General features: G+C 37.8%; 1 protein-coding gene across 1 annotated transcript in view; it reads right to left on the bottom strand.

Annotated features, from left to right (window-relative positions):
* Window positions 1-3,979: 3,979 nt before the first annotated feature.
* Window positions 3,980-17,144, bottom strand: part of aff2 (AF4/FMR2 family, member 2) — a gene marked incomplete at its 3' end in the record, with an annotated part of 322,371 nt that continues 309,206 nt past the window's right edge. Inside the window, exons 18-21 of the mRNA XM_079839776.1 lie at window positions 12,132-12,225; window positions 11,838-11,887; window positions 9,191-9,408; window positions 3,980-4,101 (exon numbers count right to left, since the gene is read on the bottom strand). Of these exons, the coding sequence (XP_079695902.1) occupies window positions 3,980-4,101; window positions 9,191-9,408; window positions 11,838-11,887; window positions 12,132-12,225 (484 nt within the window). The remainder of the gene's footprint in view (window positions 4,102-9,190; window positions 9,409-11,837; window positions 11,888-12,131; window positions 12,226-17,144) is intronic.

The raw sequence follows: 17,144 nt of genomic DNA, 5'->3' as shown, positions 1-17,144 counted from the left end.
TTAGGTGTGAGGGAAGTGTCAACAATGTAAATGTAACTACAGAAATTAACTACAGATGTAATTACATGCAGGTAATGTTTACAATGTAAGTGCATTGTATCAAATTATTAATTTAAATGTTAGTACATAATAGTTAAGGCCACGTAATATAAAGTGGGTCCATTAAGACTTTTAGTAGTATCCTAGAAAATTATTCAAATAAATATTTATTTGCCCTGGTTTGGACAGTATTTGATCAATACCCCTTATTTAAAAATGATTTTCCATTAAATATCCAGATTTCTCTGAATACAAACAACCTATAAACAGACATTTATATCATTGTAATTTAATATACACATGATAAGTGCATTATATCACTGTAAACTGTAAAAACAAAATTCACTGCTGGTATCATCTGTGGCTTTTTGCCACATTATTACATTGTAATTACCAATTTGTAACTGTAATAAGCAAAAAAGCTTTTTTTAGCTTTTTTTTAAACATTTGGCTCTATTAATAGTTTTTGGTAACACTTCATTTTACAGTGTCCTTGTTACATGTACTTACCATAGTAATAACAGTAAATGATGCATAATTACATGCAACTAACCCTCAACCAAAACCTAGTCCTACCTTAATCCTATCGTTAGTACATGTAGTTAATTAATATTATTCAGTACTTAACTATATAATTACACTGTAACAATGACGCTGTAAAATAAAGTGTAACCTAGTTTTTAAAGTAATGGTGAACATGTACTATTTTATCGGACAAAATTTATTTTTCCACTTGCTTTATTCCCAACTCAAGAACAGCACATAAAGCATGAAAAAGGCTCCAGAAAGAACACAACTGTTCTGTTTTTCATTGCAAGACAAACTGGGGGCATTAGAGGTGCATCTAATAGGCAGAGCAGGTTGTTTACTTCACTGCTAGAGTGAGTCAGTGCTGCTGGTTTCTGATGAACTGCCAGAGGGCCACGGATTTCTTTGCCAAACTGGCATAACTCAAACAAGCACAGCAACAGATGCCACAGAAACGACACAATTTTTAGATACCGACTCCATAGAAGTAAGAAAACAGCTGGTAGTGTTGTTCATGGGAAGGATAATTTCACTATTTGCATAATGATACTTTTGCCTTGCATCAAAGGAAGTCCATGAAGTGAATAAAGGCTTCCAACAAAAACGTGCTTTTGCTCTGTAGTTACTTTGGAAAACAATTATTTCTGATAGTTAGATGTTTTTAATATTGTTTCCTGATGTATTGCTATGCGTGTGCTACAGTGAGTATTGCACTATAAACCATTATTGGACAGTAAGCATTTCTCGCTACGTTATGTGAACATTGCCCATGAAGGAGGTAATGAGAAATGTATATGATGTATATTCAGCTGTACAATATGTAAAGATGCGCTCAAATGCACTTAGACGTCATTCATTTTTAAGTCATTTTCTATCATCATCAGAGCAGAAAAAGCAAAATTGAAATGTACTTGAACATTAAAGCGAAAACAGGTACCACAACCGCCATTTTACAAAGAAAATAAATAAATAATCATGTTATGAAAACAGAAAAATTGGATATACCAATATGGTATGGAAAATCATTCAGATCCATTGTCATCCTTAAATATAGACTCTAATAAATTTCCATTGGATACGCAGGCACTTTTGAATAATCTTAGTGAAATGTCTTTTTCACACATACATCCCGTCTCTCGCTCACATTCTGACATTCACATGATAGACTGACAGATATATGAAGCTTTACAATACAATGAACCCTGCCAATGAAAATCTGCTCCAAACGTACGTGCGCGCACACACACACACACACACACACACACACACACACACACACACACACACACACACATACACCAAACACACACACACACTGATAGGTTATCAACAACTTTGTATCATTTAACATTAAATTCATCAGTAAAGAGTTTATGCATGGAAAATTAACATTTGATTCAAAAAAGATTTGTGATTTGATAACATGATGCAATTGTTTAGGCCTCAAAATTCGGACCTAGCGAGTTTGGGAGTGTCTCTGGAGATAGAAAAATGTAATGTTCAAGTACAAGCATTAATAAACTCTCTATAGATAATAACTTAATGTTAAACGTTATCAAGCCAGCCCTAAAGATGCTGGAAACAACCGAAAAACTGGACGAAACACATCGATTCTTCATAGTGCTCATGAAATACGCTGATGTCTCTTTACTGTACCTCTACCTCTCTGCATTAACATGCAAGATTGAACAAACACCAAACAGTTAAAATAGCTGTCATATACAACACAGTCATTATGGTACATATTGGGGGGAAAAAAGATTCTCTGATACCCCCCTCAGAGATATCAATCTGTCATATGTGCATATGTATAAGGTAATTGCACAGGGAAAATCTCCCATCAGCCTCCGACGCTGCGAACACAAGACGTGAAGTCTGTCTCAGAGAACGCAGCTTTGGAGCGAAGCCAACGAGCCTATCATACTGCTCACACTGACGCCAGCTGTCATAGTGCCACAGTAAAATAGAAAGACGGGGACGTTTGAGATAATACATGACTACCGCACCCGTCCCTTACAGTCATTCCAAAGGCCTTGACAGATAAGCACAATTTCAAATGAGTACGTATGAATCTCCAGATGGGGGTGAATGCAGTGTTAACAGCTCATTTATCTGTACTCTAATTCCTGTGTATCTCAATCTTGCAGGGGTAAGGCCAGAAATTTACTCTACGCAAGAACATGAACATCAGTTAGACAAGCTGGATGTCATGTGTCATGTTCTAAAAGGTGTCAGAGCGCAATTCATAATGCAACGGCCAATGTGTGTGTTCTCAGCAATGCCATAGCGGCTATTAACTCTTTCCCTTGTAGCTTATGAGAAAATGCTTCCCTGCCATTGACAAGTTTTTATGGCTTTCCGTGTTATTACTGTTATACGGTAGGGGGCACTCTTACACATCTCCTGAACGAGTACAGTATCTCCAGATCAAAACACAGACGAAGAAGAAGCAGAAACGAGCGAACGCATATGTAGGCAGATGCATATTATAAAATAATGTGATTATCAACATTAAACAGCATATAAATCAAAACTGCCAAATGTTACTGTTTGAAATGCCGCCCTAGGATGAGCTATAGGACTGTGAAGCTTTGGGGGCGTTGATGGACTCAATCTACTCCATCAGTGTTTTGATCATCGTACTGAATCTGATTCAGATGTAGTGTTGGAAAATTTAGCTTTTTTTATGAAACATTAAAAAAAGAATGCATGAAGCTAGAATAAAATCTATTTTTTGGGGGGTTCAAATTCAGAGGCTCTGTTCTTTCTTTTGATATATTGCATGTTCAGATATTCATACAACAAAGTTTTCGGCGGGCCATGACATTTTTGTGAAAACGATCAAAAACTCTGGCTGGCAACTTAAAAAAAGATAAGAAAAAGCTGGCGGGGAAAGAGTTTAATGTTCAGCAGTATCGTGCACTTGCAATATGTTGATCAAACATTCACGTCTGCCTTTGCGTACTTGCGTAAAGTGTGTTTCTGGCCTAACCTGCCTTACAAAGCAAATTCAATTTGCCACACAGAGGTCACTAGTTGAATTTCCGTCCAACAATGTTAGTAAATTGCTGCTATACCGTCACAAATTCTGTTCTTGTAACAGATGCTTAAATTTGGCCTCCCATAGCGCTGTAATTTGATGCAGCGGTGCTCCGTCTTTCCAGGTCCGCCTTTCACGACATTCCAAGACTTTCCTGATGCGCTCTTACAGGAATCAAGCTGGAACAGAGGACATGGCACCCTCCAGGGAGTAACTCACAGTTCTGAGGCTCGCTAGTGGTTAACTGCCGACTTCCCTCAGGGTTCTGGAGGGTTGTAGATGGCAAAGATGGTGGAGGTAGTGATGAACGGTGGGGTAAAGAGTGAGAGAGAAAAAGACAGAGAGAGGAAGAGCACAGTGGAAGTGCCAGCACTATAACAAATGGGCCTCCAGCCGAAGCCAGTGCAATCCTTGGCGTATGTAGCGCACCAGTTCTGTCATGCTGCTGTGCTGCGTCAACGGTTCCATTACTGAGTCCAGCTCCACAAAGAACTCTGGCAGAAGAGAGAGAGAGAGAGACACACACACAGAGTGATCGTCAACATGGGAAGTTTGTGACTCTGGTAAATTATATATAACAGGTGTTGATAACCATTTTATGCTATTTTAATTGTGCCACCAACAGCAAAAACCAACCATAAAGCAGAAGCAACTTCTCTGGCAAGAAACCATAACTACAACATCTTGACCCCAAAAGCATGTGTGTCCATTGACGGCATTCAAAAGTAGTAATACATTCAGAAAAAAATTATTAGTTACATATAATACATATTACTATTCCTATGGATATGCATGAGTACTCTGAAGTGACAACAGTGATCAGTCATAATTATGCATGATGTGATTTTTTTTTCTTTTTTTGCTAAATTTTAAATTAAGCAACAATTCTTGAGCATTAGAGTGCACAAATTAATCAACAGTCCGGTTGAGACAGGCTCTTTAGAAACAACTATTTAAAATACATGGCGCTGCTACAAATATTCAGTTGCGTTTGGTTTTAGTTTCATTTTCATGAACTTTTAGTTTGTATTTCACTTGTTCCTGTGATCTTTTGTTTGATTTTCCCACTTCAACTGTGCTGTCATTAGTTTGTTTAGTTCAGCTGAGATACATTAATTACCTAGTTTGTCAGCATACTTAAGTTCAGCGTGTTTAGTGTCCGGTCTCGTTTGCGTTAGCGCGAGAGTGTATGTGACTTTCTTTTGTTCTGTGTTATTGGATGTATTGTGTTGTGGTTGTTTATTAAAGACTCAAGTTTTGTCCTTCTTCATCGTCTGTCTGTGTGACACTTGCTGACAGAAGACCGAACCCAAAGAAATGGATTATGTTGCTAAATTTGCAGCAATTGCCCAAAAGGGCTTGGACTTTTTTAATTTCACAGAGCAGTTTTTCCGTCTTGCTGTTACTTGCTCCTACGGCGAGACCATCAAACCACTGTTCTAGATCGGGGCCAACTACCACCACCCTGTAGACCTCCCAGACACCTCAGGACTTGATGGACTTGAGTGTCTGTTACTGATCCAGGACACAGCCAGACCCAGAGCCCAGCCCACCACCACTTCGTCCTGTCGTCCTGTCGGCTCTGCTTGGCTCCTCCCACCCTCGGCTCCACCAGAGACCCTCGACCTTGTGGCATCACTGGGTTCCCTCTTCTCAAGCAACAGCTTGGCTCCTCCCTCCCTCGATTCCACTGTGGGCTGTCATCAATGCTATGCTCTGGGTCTGCATCAGCGGGCATCTTCCACCATCACCCCAGAGAGTTTCGTAGTCCTCCTGTCACCATCCCTTTGCCATCTCCTCATCCTCCTCCTAAGCCGCCATCTTCTCCTCTTCATGCCGGTTGCGCCTTCCAGGAGGGGGTGTATTGTTACAAATATTCAGTTGTGTTTGTTCTCACACTCAAAAAAAAAAGTTCTATATGGCACCAAAAATGGTTCTTGGCTCGTAATCATAGGGGAACCTTTTTTAGTGCTATATAGCACCAATTTTGGTGCTTCTGTGGTTCTTCAGCGGTTCTTCACCGGTTCTTTGACTAAGGTGCTATATAGCACCCCTGAAGAACCAATGAAGAACCACTGAAGCACCAAAATTGGTGCTATATAGCACTAAAAAAGGTTCCCCTATGATTACGAGCCAAGAACCAATTTGGTGCCATATAGAACCTTTTTAGTCTAGTTTCGGTTTGATTTTCTCACTTCTCTTGTGTTATCATGGTTACTTAGTTTGTCATTAGTTTATTTAGTTCAGCTGTTATGTCAATTACCTCGTTTGTCAGCATACTTAAGTTCAGCCTTTTCCTGTGTTTAGTGTCCGGTCTCGTTTGCGTTAACATGAGAGTGTATGCAACATCCGTTCTGTTATGATGTGGACTATTAAAGATTTGCGTTTTGAATTTTATCTTTGATATTTGAAACTCAGCTCTTCCGTGAGCCTCATCTTTAAAAAAATAAATCCTCAATTTCTTCAATTCCCTCCCTATTCTTGCTTATGATACGCCTCTTCATGACGAATTGCTTCCTGTATTCCTCAGTTGTAAATGGCTTTGGATAAAAGCGTCTGCTAAATGAATAAATGTAAAATGTAAATGTCATCGTCTCTCTGTGCGACACTTGCTGATATGCACAATAATATGATTATCCCAATAATTTGCAGGTCTTTTTCAGGTGAGTTAAGCAGCGAGTCTGTTTAAAAATCACCATATATCAAAGTCTGTCATTTTCTTCTTCAAAAAAAGATATGTTCTTAAGAACATAATATGAGAACTTTTTAAAGATTTTTCAAGAATTACACTTAGTAACATCCCAACACAATCTCATGGCAATTCATAACTATTTTACGTTTTGGTAGCTAATTCTCATTCATTTGTTCACTGTCATTTGTACACTTTCGTAAGGTCTGCTTACGCCCCAGTGACGGGTATGTTTAGGGGTGTGGCGCATACTTTTTTCTAATAATCGTATGTTTTTGTACAATTCACATTGGTGGTGGCTGCTAACTTTTTTTAAAAAGATGAGAAATTTCTTATATTTTTCCTTAAGAAGATATTTGTGAATCTGGTCCCTGGTTTAAATGCAGCTATGACTAGAAATAATTCTTATATATGAAAATAAAGATGTAAATAAAAATAATAATCTATATATATATATATATATATATATATATATATATATATATATATATATATATATATATATATAAAAAAAAAAACATCTTTAACAAAATTTTCCTGGGCACTGAAAATCAAAGAGAAACATCAATGAGAATCTTCTTAAGTTTAGCCTGAAGATAACGTGAGTATCTGATGACATCACTGCCACCAACTAATGACTGCAGCAATTAGCAAACAGATGACAACAACAGACTAAAGAGTCATGTACGTGCCCGAGGACCTGATACTGTCATAATTAGCCAATCCCGCTATCATTCTGACCAAAGCTCGTACCCACCAGCCTTTAACTGCATTCATTTCTAGGAAAGACACTGAGGAGGGAAAGTTGAGAGAGAGTTTATTACGGCTGATTTCTGAGGCGGAGGAGACCTCGTACAACACGCAGGGTCTCAGAGCGTTTTAATTAGTCTCCTCCAGAGGACAGAGAGAGAGAGAAGGAAAGAAAGAGAGGAAATGACAAGCCACATCAGATCTCAAATGCAATTAGCATAGTGGCTTTTTCATTTCTCTGGTGGTCCATATCAAATGTTGAGTCACTGATAACGCTGCAAGTGTGAGAGGTGAATTTCTTATATAACGAAGAGTTACAGTTTATGACAGTGAAGACAAATGAGATTTATCCGCAAGGGAGAGATCTTGGGAAAATTTGGGAAAGTAATTCTTCACTTCAATGATTGTTTTATGCAAGAAATAAAAGCCCTAAAAATGGTAGACGAATAACACATTTTGTTACACTGCTCTTCTCAGTATTTTTCTAAAGCAGCTTAAAAGAACTTTCTCTAATAATTGCATTAATTATTTTGCTATTGTGCAGGAGAACTTCTCGCAAAAAAATAAATAAAAATCCACCTAAAACATGTGCGTACACACATGAATTTGTTCTTAACTTCGTTCTAATGTTTGGATTTGGAATTTGGAGCATTATAAATGAGTGCCTGAGGTTAGTCAGTTGCATAAAATACATCCAAATCATCTCCATTTAAGGGCATTTCGCACAACATTTCCTGTATAGCCTTTCGTCACTCCCAGCAAACATATGACGCGCTCTCACCTGAAAGGAGGCACAGCGAAATCCTAAAAATCAGTTCAAGCACAATATACACCATTTACCAGAGCTCTCATTAGCCAGCTGTACGTGAATCTGCTTTGATAGAGAGAGAAACCTCACAGCTCGAACTATAACACAGCTTTTCTTACTGTTTCACTGTATATGATGAAATATATTTAAAGCCCAGGACACACCAAGCCGACATCAAATAATTGACTGAGTTGTCAATTATTACTGACTTAGTTGTTGCCTCTCGTCAGCTGCATCTTGGCCAAAGAGCTGTTCTTGAACAGACCTAAAGGCAACTGTCAACCAGCGTGTGCGTTCAGCGCATGCGTGTCAATACCTGTCTATATAAGCAGGTATCAATAGTCTATTTCCGGCATTCAAAAAGGGAAACCAAAACTAGGACTGCAGATATACAAACCATAAACAAAGCAGTGTTTGCTTACATTTGCTTACTTTCATTGCATTTTGAATATCAATCACACTGATCACTTTCTTTATTTCAGCTCATGTTATTATGAAAATATTCATGCATCCGAATACTCAGGTAAGATTATGTAAAATTATAACAGCCTTCTGTCTTGACTTCTTTGCTCGCTTTCATTACTTTCGCTTTTATCCTTGTTCACTGGCTCGTTTGCTAAGATGAACAGCAAATCAGAGTGATCTCTTTCACGACCAACATTGTTCTGAATCGCCCCAAAAAATCGACAGCGTTTGACTAGAGACAATGGTGCAAAACACACTGGAAAAACGAAGCCGACCAACGCTCAAAAACGGCCAGACATTACCTGACGGCCGACCGTTGGCTTGGTGTGTCCAGGCCTTAAGATTAGGGCTGCACGATTAATCTAAATCGAACCGCAATCGCGATTTGGCTTATGTGCGATTATGGAAGCGCAAAGGCTGCGATTTTAATGAAATAAATATATGCACAGTGTTAGTGAAGAGCAGCTCTGTGATCAGGAGTAAACGCTGCTCCGTCTGAAAGCACTGTGAGTTTGAGTCTATAACGTGCTGTTCAACAAAATACAACGTTTAATGAACATATAGAACAATATTTAATAATTTTCATTTCTATGCATCCAAACAATTCCATATCAAATCATTTTAATATATGAAAAATTCTGAGAGTTCTGTGATACATTTTGGAGTGATAATGAATTAACTGAATCAGCAGAGTCTTTAGGAAACTTGTGGCCAAATAAAAAGTGAATGAAAATAATTGTAATATTCACACTGTAAATATATATTTGCATTTATGCTATACTGTCTACTTGTATTCTAAAGAAAAAAAACTTTCTTTACAAGCTGTCTACTGAACAATAAAACCTGAAATATAACTCAGAAATCATCCTACCTTGACTTTCCTGGGCCAGCTTGTCAGAGGTTTCCCAGTGTTCATAGCTGCGCAGGATGTTGTTGGTGATGTTGACATGACTGGCTGCCATGTGGTGGATGCGTTGGGGAATGGCCACACTTCCAGAGGCAGAGGAAGAGCCCATCACTCCAGTGCCGCTGCTGACCGAACTGACAGGAGATGGACTCAGGGACATGGGAGACGGGGTACCTGTGCTCCTGTTAGGAAACAGATGAAACATTGACCAGTGAGAATTTTGGAAAATCCAAGCCACTGTATAATTGCACTTTATTTACAATCAAATGACAATATATTATTACATTTATATTAAATGCAGTTTTTTAGGATAATTATTTTCTATGTCATAATTATTCAACCCCTATTCAACGCTGCTGTTTTTTTAAGTCACTTATTTGTATAATATGGTACAACATTTTGTTAAAACAGCCTTTGGAAACTCTATAACAAAACTGAGTTAGCTTGTGCTGTTACAAATACATACAGTTAGCCCATGCATGTCTAAAGTTGAGTCACAAATATGGCCGAGTCAAAAGAGCTCTCACAAAAGCTATAGAGAACAAACTGTTTTATTACATTAGAAAGTCTATGGCTACAAGAAGATTTCCAAAACACTAAAAGTGCCTAGAGACACTGCTGGCAGCCTAAACATGTGTTGTACCAGAAAACCATTGGGGGAAAACCACAATATCATTAAGGGGAATAAAATGTTTGATCAGAGCATCTGACAAAACCCCTCAATTTACCGCCAAAGACTTGCAAGATGACATGATGAAAGGAAGGAAAACATTTCAGTGCAGAGTATAAGAACACTAAACAATCATGGTCTTCATGTTGGGACATCTCGCCAAATGCCAGTCTTGACCAAGAAGAAGAAAAAGGCATACTTGAATATGCTCAAAATAATTTAGATAGACATGTGGAGTTCTGGAAGAATGTTTTATGGAGTGATATGATCAAACTGGAACTTTTTGGACCAATGGATCAGCAGTATGTCTGGAAAATCTCTAAGGTCAAACATGGAGGCAGTCCAGTCTTGTTATGGGGGTGCTTTGCTGTTGCAGGAAGTGGAAATCTTGACTGTACGAGGGACATCATGAATTCTTTTAAGTATCAAGATATTTCAGCAAAGATGGTGATGGACTTTCCTGCAGGACAGGCATCCCAAAATAAACATCCAAATCTACTGAAGCTTGGTTCAGGGATCAGTCGTATAATGTTCTTGGGTGTTCTTGAGTGGGCTGTACAGTCTTCAGATTTAAATCTCATTCAAAGAATTTGGTGGAATTTGAAGAAAGCTATAGTGTGAAAATGAAAGATTATCAGTGATCTGGAAGCTTTTTCAAGCAAGGAATGTGCCTAGATTGCAATAGAGAGGTGAAATAAGCTTCTACTAACAGGCAACATTTATTGAAGGTTAAAAAGAATAAAAGATTCTGCACAAAATTGTATTTATTGGAGTTGAATAATTTTGAACATGAATGCTTACAGCCAATTTGACTTTTTTCATTTCTCATCAACTTTATGTTGTCAGAATCACTCAAATGTGTATTAATAAACTCTAAAATATAATATAATTTAATATAATAGTTTACTGGTGCCTTTGTTAAATTGTTTTCATAAAGTTTTGATTACAATAAATACATTTAATACAATGATATGTACATAATATTTACTTTAAACTTTTTAATGTGGTATAATTACAAGTACACTTTTTAAAAGTTTACTTAAGTTTGTTAGGAAACTTAAGAAACATAGTCAAATATTATTTTATCTGCAAGTACAGATTTTTAAAAATATACTTTTAAGAATTGAAGTACACTATAAGTGCACATTCAATATAATTAGGCACACTTTTTCACAAGGGTACCACCACTACCACCAGCCATGGGATTATTTATATTTACCCAACAACCCTTAGAACATTATCAACCTCCATAGTAACCTCCAAACAACAATCAGCAAACATATTCATTGGTCTCTTTAGTGCAGCAACCCAAACAATCTGGTTCAGTGGCCTGTAATCCACTGAACCATGGAAACACACTCGAGCCTCGGCCGGCTAAATTATGCGCCCTGTCAACAGCCAGGCCCATCGCAACGGGTTTCAGAGCTCTGCTAAAATAAATAAACTCCCTCTGAGGCGAAAAGAAAGCTGAAAAAGATTCATGATGGTAAAGGATGAGGAGGAGGTTGAGGATGGATGTGTTGATCAGGTACGGCTGGCTCTTTATTGCTAATGTAGTGGCTGCAGGGGCCAGACCGGTGAGGCTAATTGCTTTTGACAGGCAGGTTGGCAGGCAAACAGCGGGACTAGGTAGTGTCCAGCTAGAGGCCAGATCAGACACGCGCACAAAGTCAAACCCAGCGCCTCTCGCACCAGCTCACCCCATTGGTACTCAGCTGCCATGGAGCTGACATGGAAGCGATGCTGCTCTCCCAGAGTTCATCTCTTCATGTCCTTTCATCGATGTCAAGAAACCATGACTAAGATTTTATATCTCACACTATAGTTTTTCCCTACTTGGCAGCGGGAGAAAGTTTCAGGAGGGGCTGTTCTCAAGCTAGATGGAATCTTTTCATAAGCTGGCAGAAATACAAAAGGACAAGGAGAGGAAAAGGCACGTACTTTCCATTGGCTCCCCACGGTGAAGGTGCTTGGGAACTTTTTGCAGAATTCTGAGGGAATGAGAAAACGTAGGTTGAGAACATTATTTATAAACAGACAGCACATAATCGGCAAATGCAAACATGTTAGGTCTCATGCAAATGAATGCTATTAATCATAATTAGTTTACGGTTTAATGATATGCATGTAATAATGGCATGCAAAACGAATGAGAACATGCTATTCAAACAAATATGCAGTCAAGATCTTTAGCTCTATTTCTTATTTGTGAGAAACAAATGCATGCGGTCTTACCTTGAAATACTCCATTAGTGAGCGTGAATACTTCATTGCGTGATCTTTCTTCAACTTGAACATTCGCAAGTACAAAAGTGACAAACATCGATTGCTGAAAAAGAGAAAATAATCATGTACTATTAAGATCCTGTCTAACTTATTCAAGGCGCTGTTAAGAATACTAATGTAGCTTCATCAAGGCAATGTATGGGTGTTTCTTTAGCTTTGGGTTTAGCTTTGTTATATTGAGATACAATTTTAAATGCCATTATTATTGATGCTATTTTTTAAAATGCTTTTTACCTGTTTTATTCTTGTCACAGACCTAGACTTTTTGCCTTAAAATATAAAAATTCATCAAATAAAAATTGGATTGCATTTCTAAAACCATTATAATCAAAAAAGTGACATGAACCTCAACTATTTCGATATTCATTAAGTTCGATATTATCTTTAAATATTAGGGGTGTGACGAGATCTCGTCCCACGAAATCTCGCGAGACTAAACAGTGACTAGATTTCTTGTCGAGGTGAAAGGTGTCATATTGTCATGACCTGGTCATGACAGAGTGTGAGGGTGAAGTTAGGATAGAATTTGCCATACATTTACATTACGCCTCCCCTCAAATTTAGCTTTTTATATAAATAAAAACAATTTAATTCAAGTGGATGACAGTCGCTTCAATTCCATCAGCTCATCCAACACGAGCTGTTCAAGTCGTACATATAGTGCGCAGCACTGATCACATAACGAGAAGACATTGAGCATGTGTTATAAGTGTGTGTTACGTGTTAATTAAGCGCTCGCATTGAGCGTGTGTTACATGTTAGTGGACAGGACCGTGGTGGAGGATTCGTTGTGCTAAAAGAAGCTAAAATGTGCGTTCAGAACCATCACTCCCTATTCACAGAGTATGCACGATTTGAAATTGAAAGTGAAAGTAAACAGGAGCACGCGATTTCAATGTGTTACCACTGTTTGAAAGCGGCTCCCCGAGGCATGCAAATATCTCCCAATATAAAAGCCATCTCGTTGTAACCATCTCTTAGCTCTGTATCATGCTTGAAGAAAATTCTGGTCTCTATTTGCACTTTGAATATTGAGTACTTTGATTATGGTATTATGGTTATTGTTTGCACTTAATATCTATGATCAATTTTTGAGAAGGAGTTCAGTTAGGAGGTCAAAATAAACTCATGTGCAGTTCTTAGGTCTGAAGAGACGATCATACAGGAGAGAAGCCAGTCAGTTACAATAATAACAATATAAAGCATTAATCATCATGAAAAGATTTTTCTGTATAATCAAGCTGTGATTTTGTCAAATTATACAAAAATTATGAAAACATTATTTAATTGTGTTTTCAGGATGCACAAAATGCTAGCTATGAAATCCACTTTAGCAAGACAATGGCTATGTTCGCAGTAGCTATGTTTCCATCCACCCATTTTTATGCACATTTTTGGATATTGCATAAAAAACACTGGATGGAAACGCCAAGATGTGCATAAATTCTAAAAATTATTTAAAAAACATATGCACTCAGTCAGATAAATTTTTTATCCATGTAGGAAATAAATTCCTTAATGCGCATCAAAAAAGACGTGACTTTGCCATGGGAAGGCATAACTGGACAAACCAGCGTACCGATCTCGTTGCACAGCATCTGAAATGCCTGAGCAAAGTCTGTCATCAAAGTGACTCCCAGAACTGTACAAACAGCAAGCATCTGCCCCAGAAAACAGAAAACACGACCTTGTTTATTGCATTTCATCTGTGCGCTCTGAGTAGTATTATATTATACAGGTATAGGGGAGACCGGGGATGAAAGTTACACCTTTAGCTTGAGCATCACATCGGTAACTCAGTGGTTGTTTGTGTTATATTTCTCAAAATTTTATACATGACAGCCACTTGGACATGTACAACACAATCACAGATTATGTGAGTTAATGTCAAACACAAAGAGTTCAAATTGTTACTAAGGCAAGTTGTAACACGAGCTGTGGGGGGTGGGAGGGCCAGTAGAAATCTTGTTTCCTATAAGGGTCATCCCTAAGGGCCCCGGTCCTGGAACGAGAATTCTACCCATTCTACCCACAGGCAACGTGTACTGGGAGATACATAGTTTTCAAAATGTGGTAAATAACAGCATGAGCAACATAACTTAATTAATTAAACTTAATTAACTTAACTAAAAACATCTCAAGACAATGTCAATATTAGCAGTTGTTTTGCATTTTTTTCAGAAAAAAGTAAGATTATTATATATTTACTTATCACAAAATCTGAATGTCCTGCACCAATGGCGCCCATATTGGGTCTAGGTCAGGCTGACCAATTGATCACAAAAAAACTTGAAACAAATCATGTGACCAGCATACTCAAGACAGACCAGGCTATGATAAATGACAAAAAAAAACAAACAAAAAAACCTTCTTATGCCCAAAACAAGACACTAAAGAGTATGTAACTCGTGGTACACGTTGCCTGCTTTAGGGTTAAGGACTGATGCCGCGTGTGTTTGTGATTGTGTGTGTACTGTATTCCTGTCACATTACCGTTCAGTTTGGGATATCACTTAAAAAAATGCTGGATGGAAATGCAGAGATGCGCATAAATTCTAAAAATGTGCACCAAAAATGTGTATGTGCTAAATTGAGGTGGATAATGTTTTTATTCGATAAGGTGACGTGCATAAACTATGATGGAAACATATTTACCCCATAAATCCCTCAATGCTCTAGAAAAAACTCAAAAGTTATTTTGTCTTAACAGGGGATGTGATTGATATCTGGAATCATCATATGGGGTTGGTTGTAACATTTTTAATGCACTTTTACAACTATGCCCACCCCAAATAGCCATAACTTAGCTACATGTTTTAGCATGTGGGTTTGAAGTTAGCATGAATGCAAAACTAAGGTAGCTACTTTAGATTATGCAAGTCAAGTAACTGTATCTACAATACAATGATTGCCAAGCAACATTATTTTATATAGGGGCTTCTCCTACTGCATCAACTTTCCATTTTTCTCAGTGAGTATTTTGTTCTCTTTGACTGACTGGATGGAAACAATATTACAATTTTGCGCATAAGTTCCATCCAACTTTGGATGGAAACATAGCTAGTGACCAAAGTAATATCAAATATGGCGACGTCCATAAAATGATCACTTTTGACATGATAAGAGTCCAATCGAGCTGTGAGTTCATCCGTTAAATCTTCTTGAACTGACAGCAGCTATTATATCTGGAGAGCTGAGCATTTGAGACCAAACTGACAGCAGCAGTGATCTAAAACCTTCAGATGACACACAGCTCACATCTCTGTCGCTGTAAGTTAACGAAAGCAAAACCATACAGAAAAACCCCACAACACACGGTAGACACGTGCAGCTCAAACTGTATAACACGTATGATGGTTCTATTCACACAGTGCAGGCTGTCCGAGAATCCGATTGTGAGTCCTGAAAGTGTACGGGTGTGAGTTTGGTTATAGAATGTGGTTGTCACTCCCATAAATAATTTAACTGTGTGTGAACGTAGATGTATTAAGGGCTCAAATACAGGAACCATATTTTGCTGCTGTGAGAACTGTGGCTGTTTTACTCCAAAAATGTAACCCTCATCCTTCCCTCTGGGAATTAAAAAAAAAAAAGAGCGTTCATCGGAGTGGTCCAAGACCCAAGGACTTTTGTCATACTTGAACCACAAATATGGAAAAAATAATAATACTGGATTTAAGGGTGTGTTGTGGTTGAAATTTTAAAAAGTAATAAATCGGGTCAATTTGACCCCCTTAGGAATGAATGGAATGTGAGGAATGCTTCAGTACACATAGAAAAACCTAAAAATGCTAAAACTTTACCAAAAAAATATTTTATAATGTCTACACGTGTATCTGTGTGCATACTGAAGATGATCTGACTTTAGGACCCAGCGGAAAAGCTCATTTGTTCCAGATAGAGATATAAGGCCATCTAGTGGCAAGGGTCATGAAATATTATGTTATATTATTATATTTCCACAAGAGGTTGGCAGAGACGCTCAATGTGAGATATTTTGAGCTGAATTAAAGGGTCATGCATGACCCTTGTGAGTTATTGTGAATTTAAGTTGAAAGAATGTGTTAAAATGATTATTTATTTATTATTTATTGATTAAATGTAGTAATTTAAAGCTAAATAAAATAAAAAAATAACCAAAAATCTCCCAAAAAATTGCATTAGAGATAGAACAAATATTATCAAAATGAAATGACAAGCTTTCTGGACCAAAAAAAGAAAGAAAAATATACAATTTTAGGGATTCGGGTCATTTTGACCCGCAAAGGAAGGATTTCTTACAAAGTGCGAGGGAGGGATGAGTTTCCAACATAGAGTGTTATTAACATTAAAACATTACAAACTTTGAGACAAGGTGGAAATCATGTGTTCAGGTGAAAGTTCAAAACAAAATTCTCCTGTGATGACAGTTAATAGTTGAATTAAATACCAGCAATTGTGAAAATTCGCAGGGCCAAAAAAGCCAATAGCAAAAACACAACAACAACAGTATTATCATAAGGAGCAGTGTGCATCAATATGAGCAGTGAGGAAAAAGCAGCCAGTATCATGGGGTGGCTGACCTTTCAACAGTGTGCTTGCGAGACACCAGATGCTTGGGACATATGCACAGCCCCATGAAACCAAAACTAGATTTCTCACATTTCTGACGCATTCCAAACTACTGAAGTCGCATTGATACATAAACAAGGTGTCTGTCCCTCCTAAAGCAGGGCAGAAACTTTTATGGCACCTTGTTGATGCGTCTTTATTGTGCATTTAAAACATTTCCCAATATCACAGGTCAAAATAGGTTATATTGGCCTAATATCTGAAGCCAGAGAGTAAACATGTTTTTACAGCTCTCTTAAATGCATATAATATCACCTGAACAGTATGTCCTCGACCCAGGTTTATAAATCATAAACGCAGCAGCCTTTGAAAATCCCTTTCGGCTGCTAGACGGCTTTCATTAACAAGCCA

The sequence above is a fragment of the Gobio gobio genome, assembly GCF_949357685.1.
Source record: "Gobio gobio genome assembly, chromosome: 16".
In the NCBI taxonomy this organism is placed as follows: domain Eukaryota; kingdom Metazoa; phylum Chordata; class Actinopteri; order Cypriniformes; family Gobionidae; genus Gobio; species Gobio gobio.
Note: the sequence above shows the minus strand (reverse complement) of the source record. Positions and strands in the feature narration are given on the sequence as shown.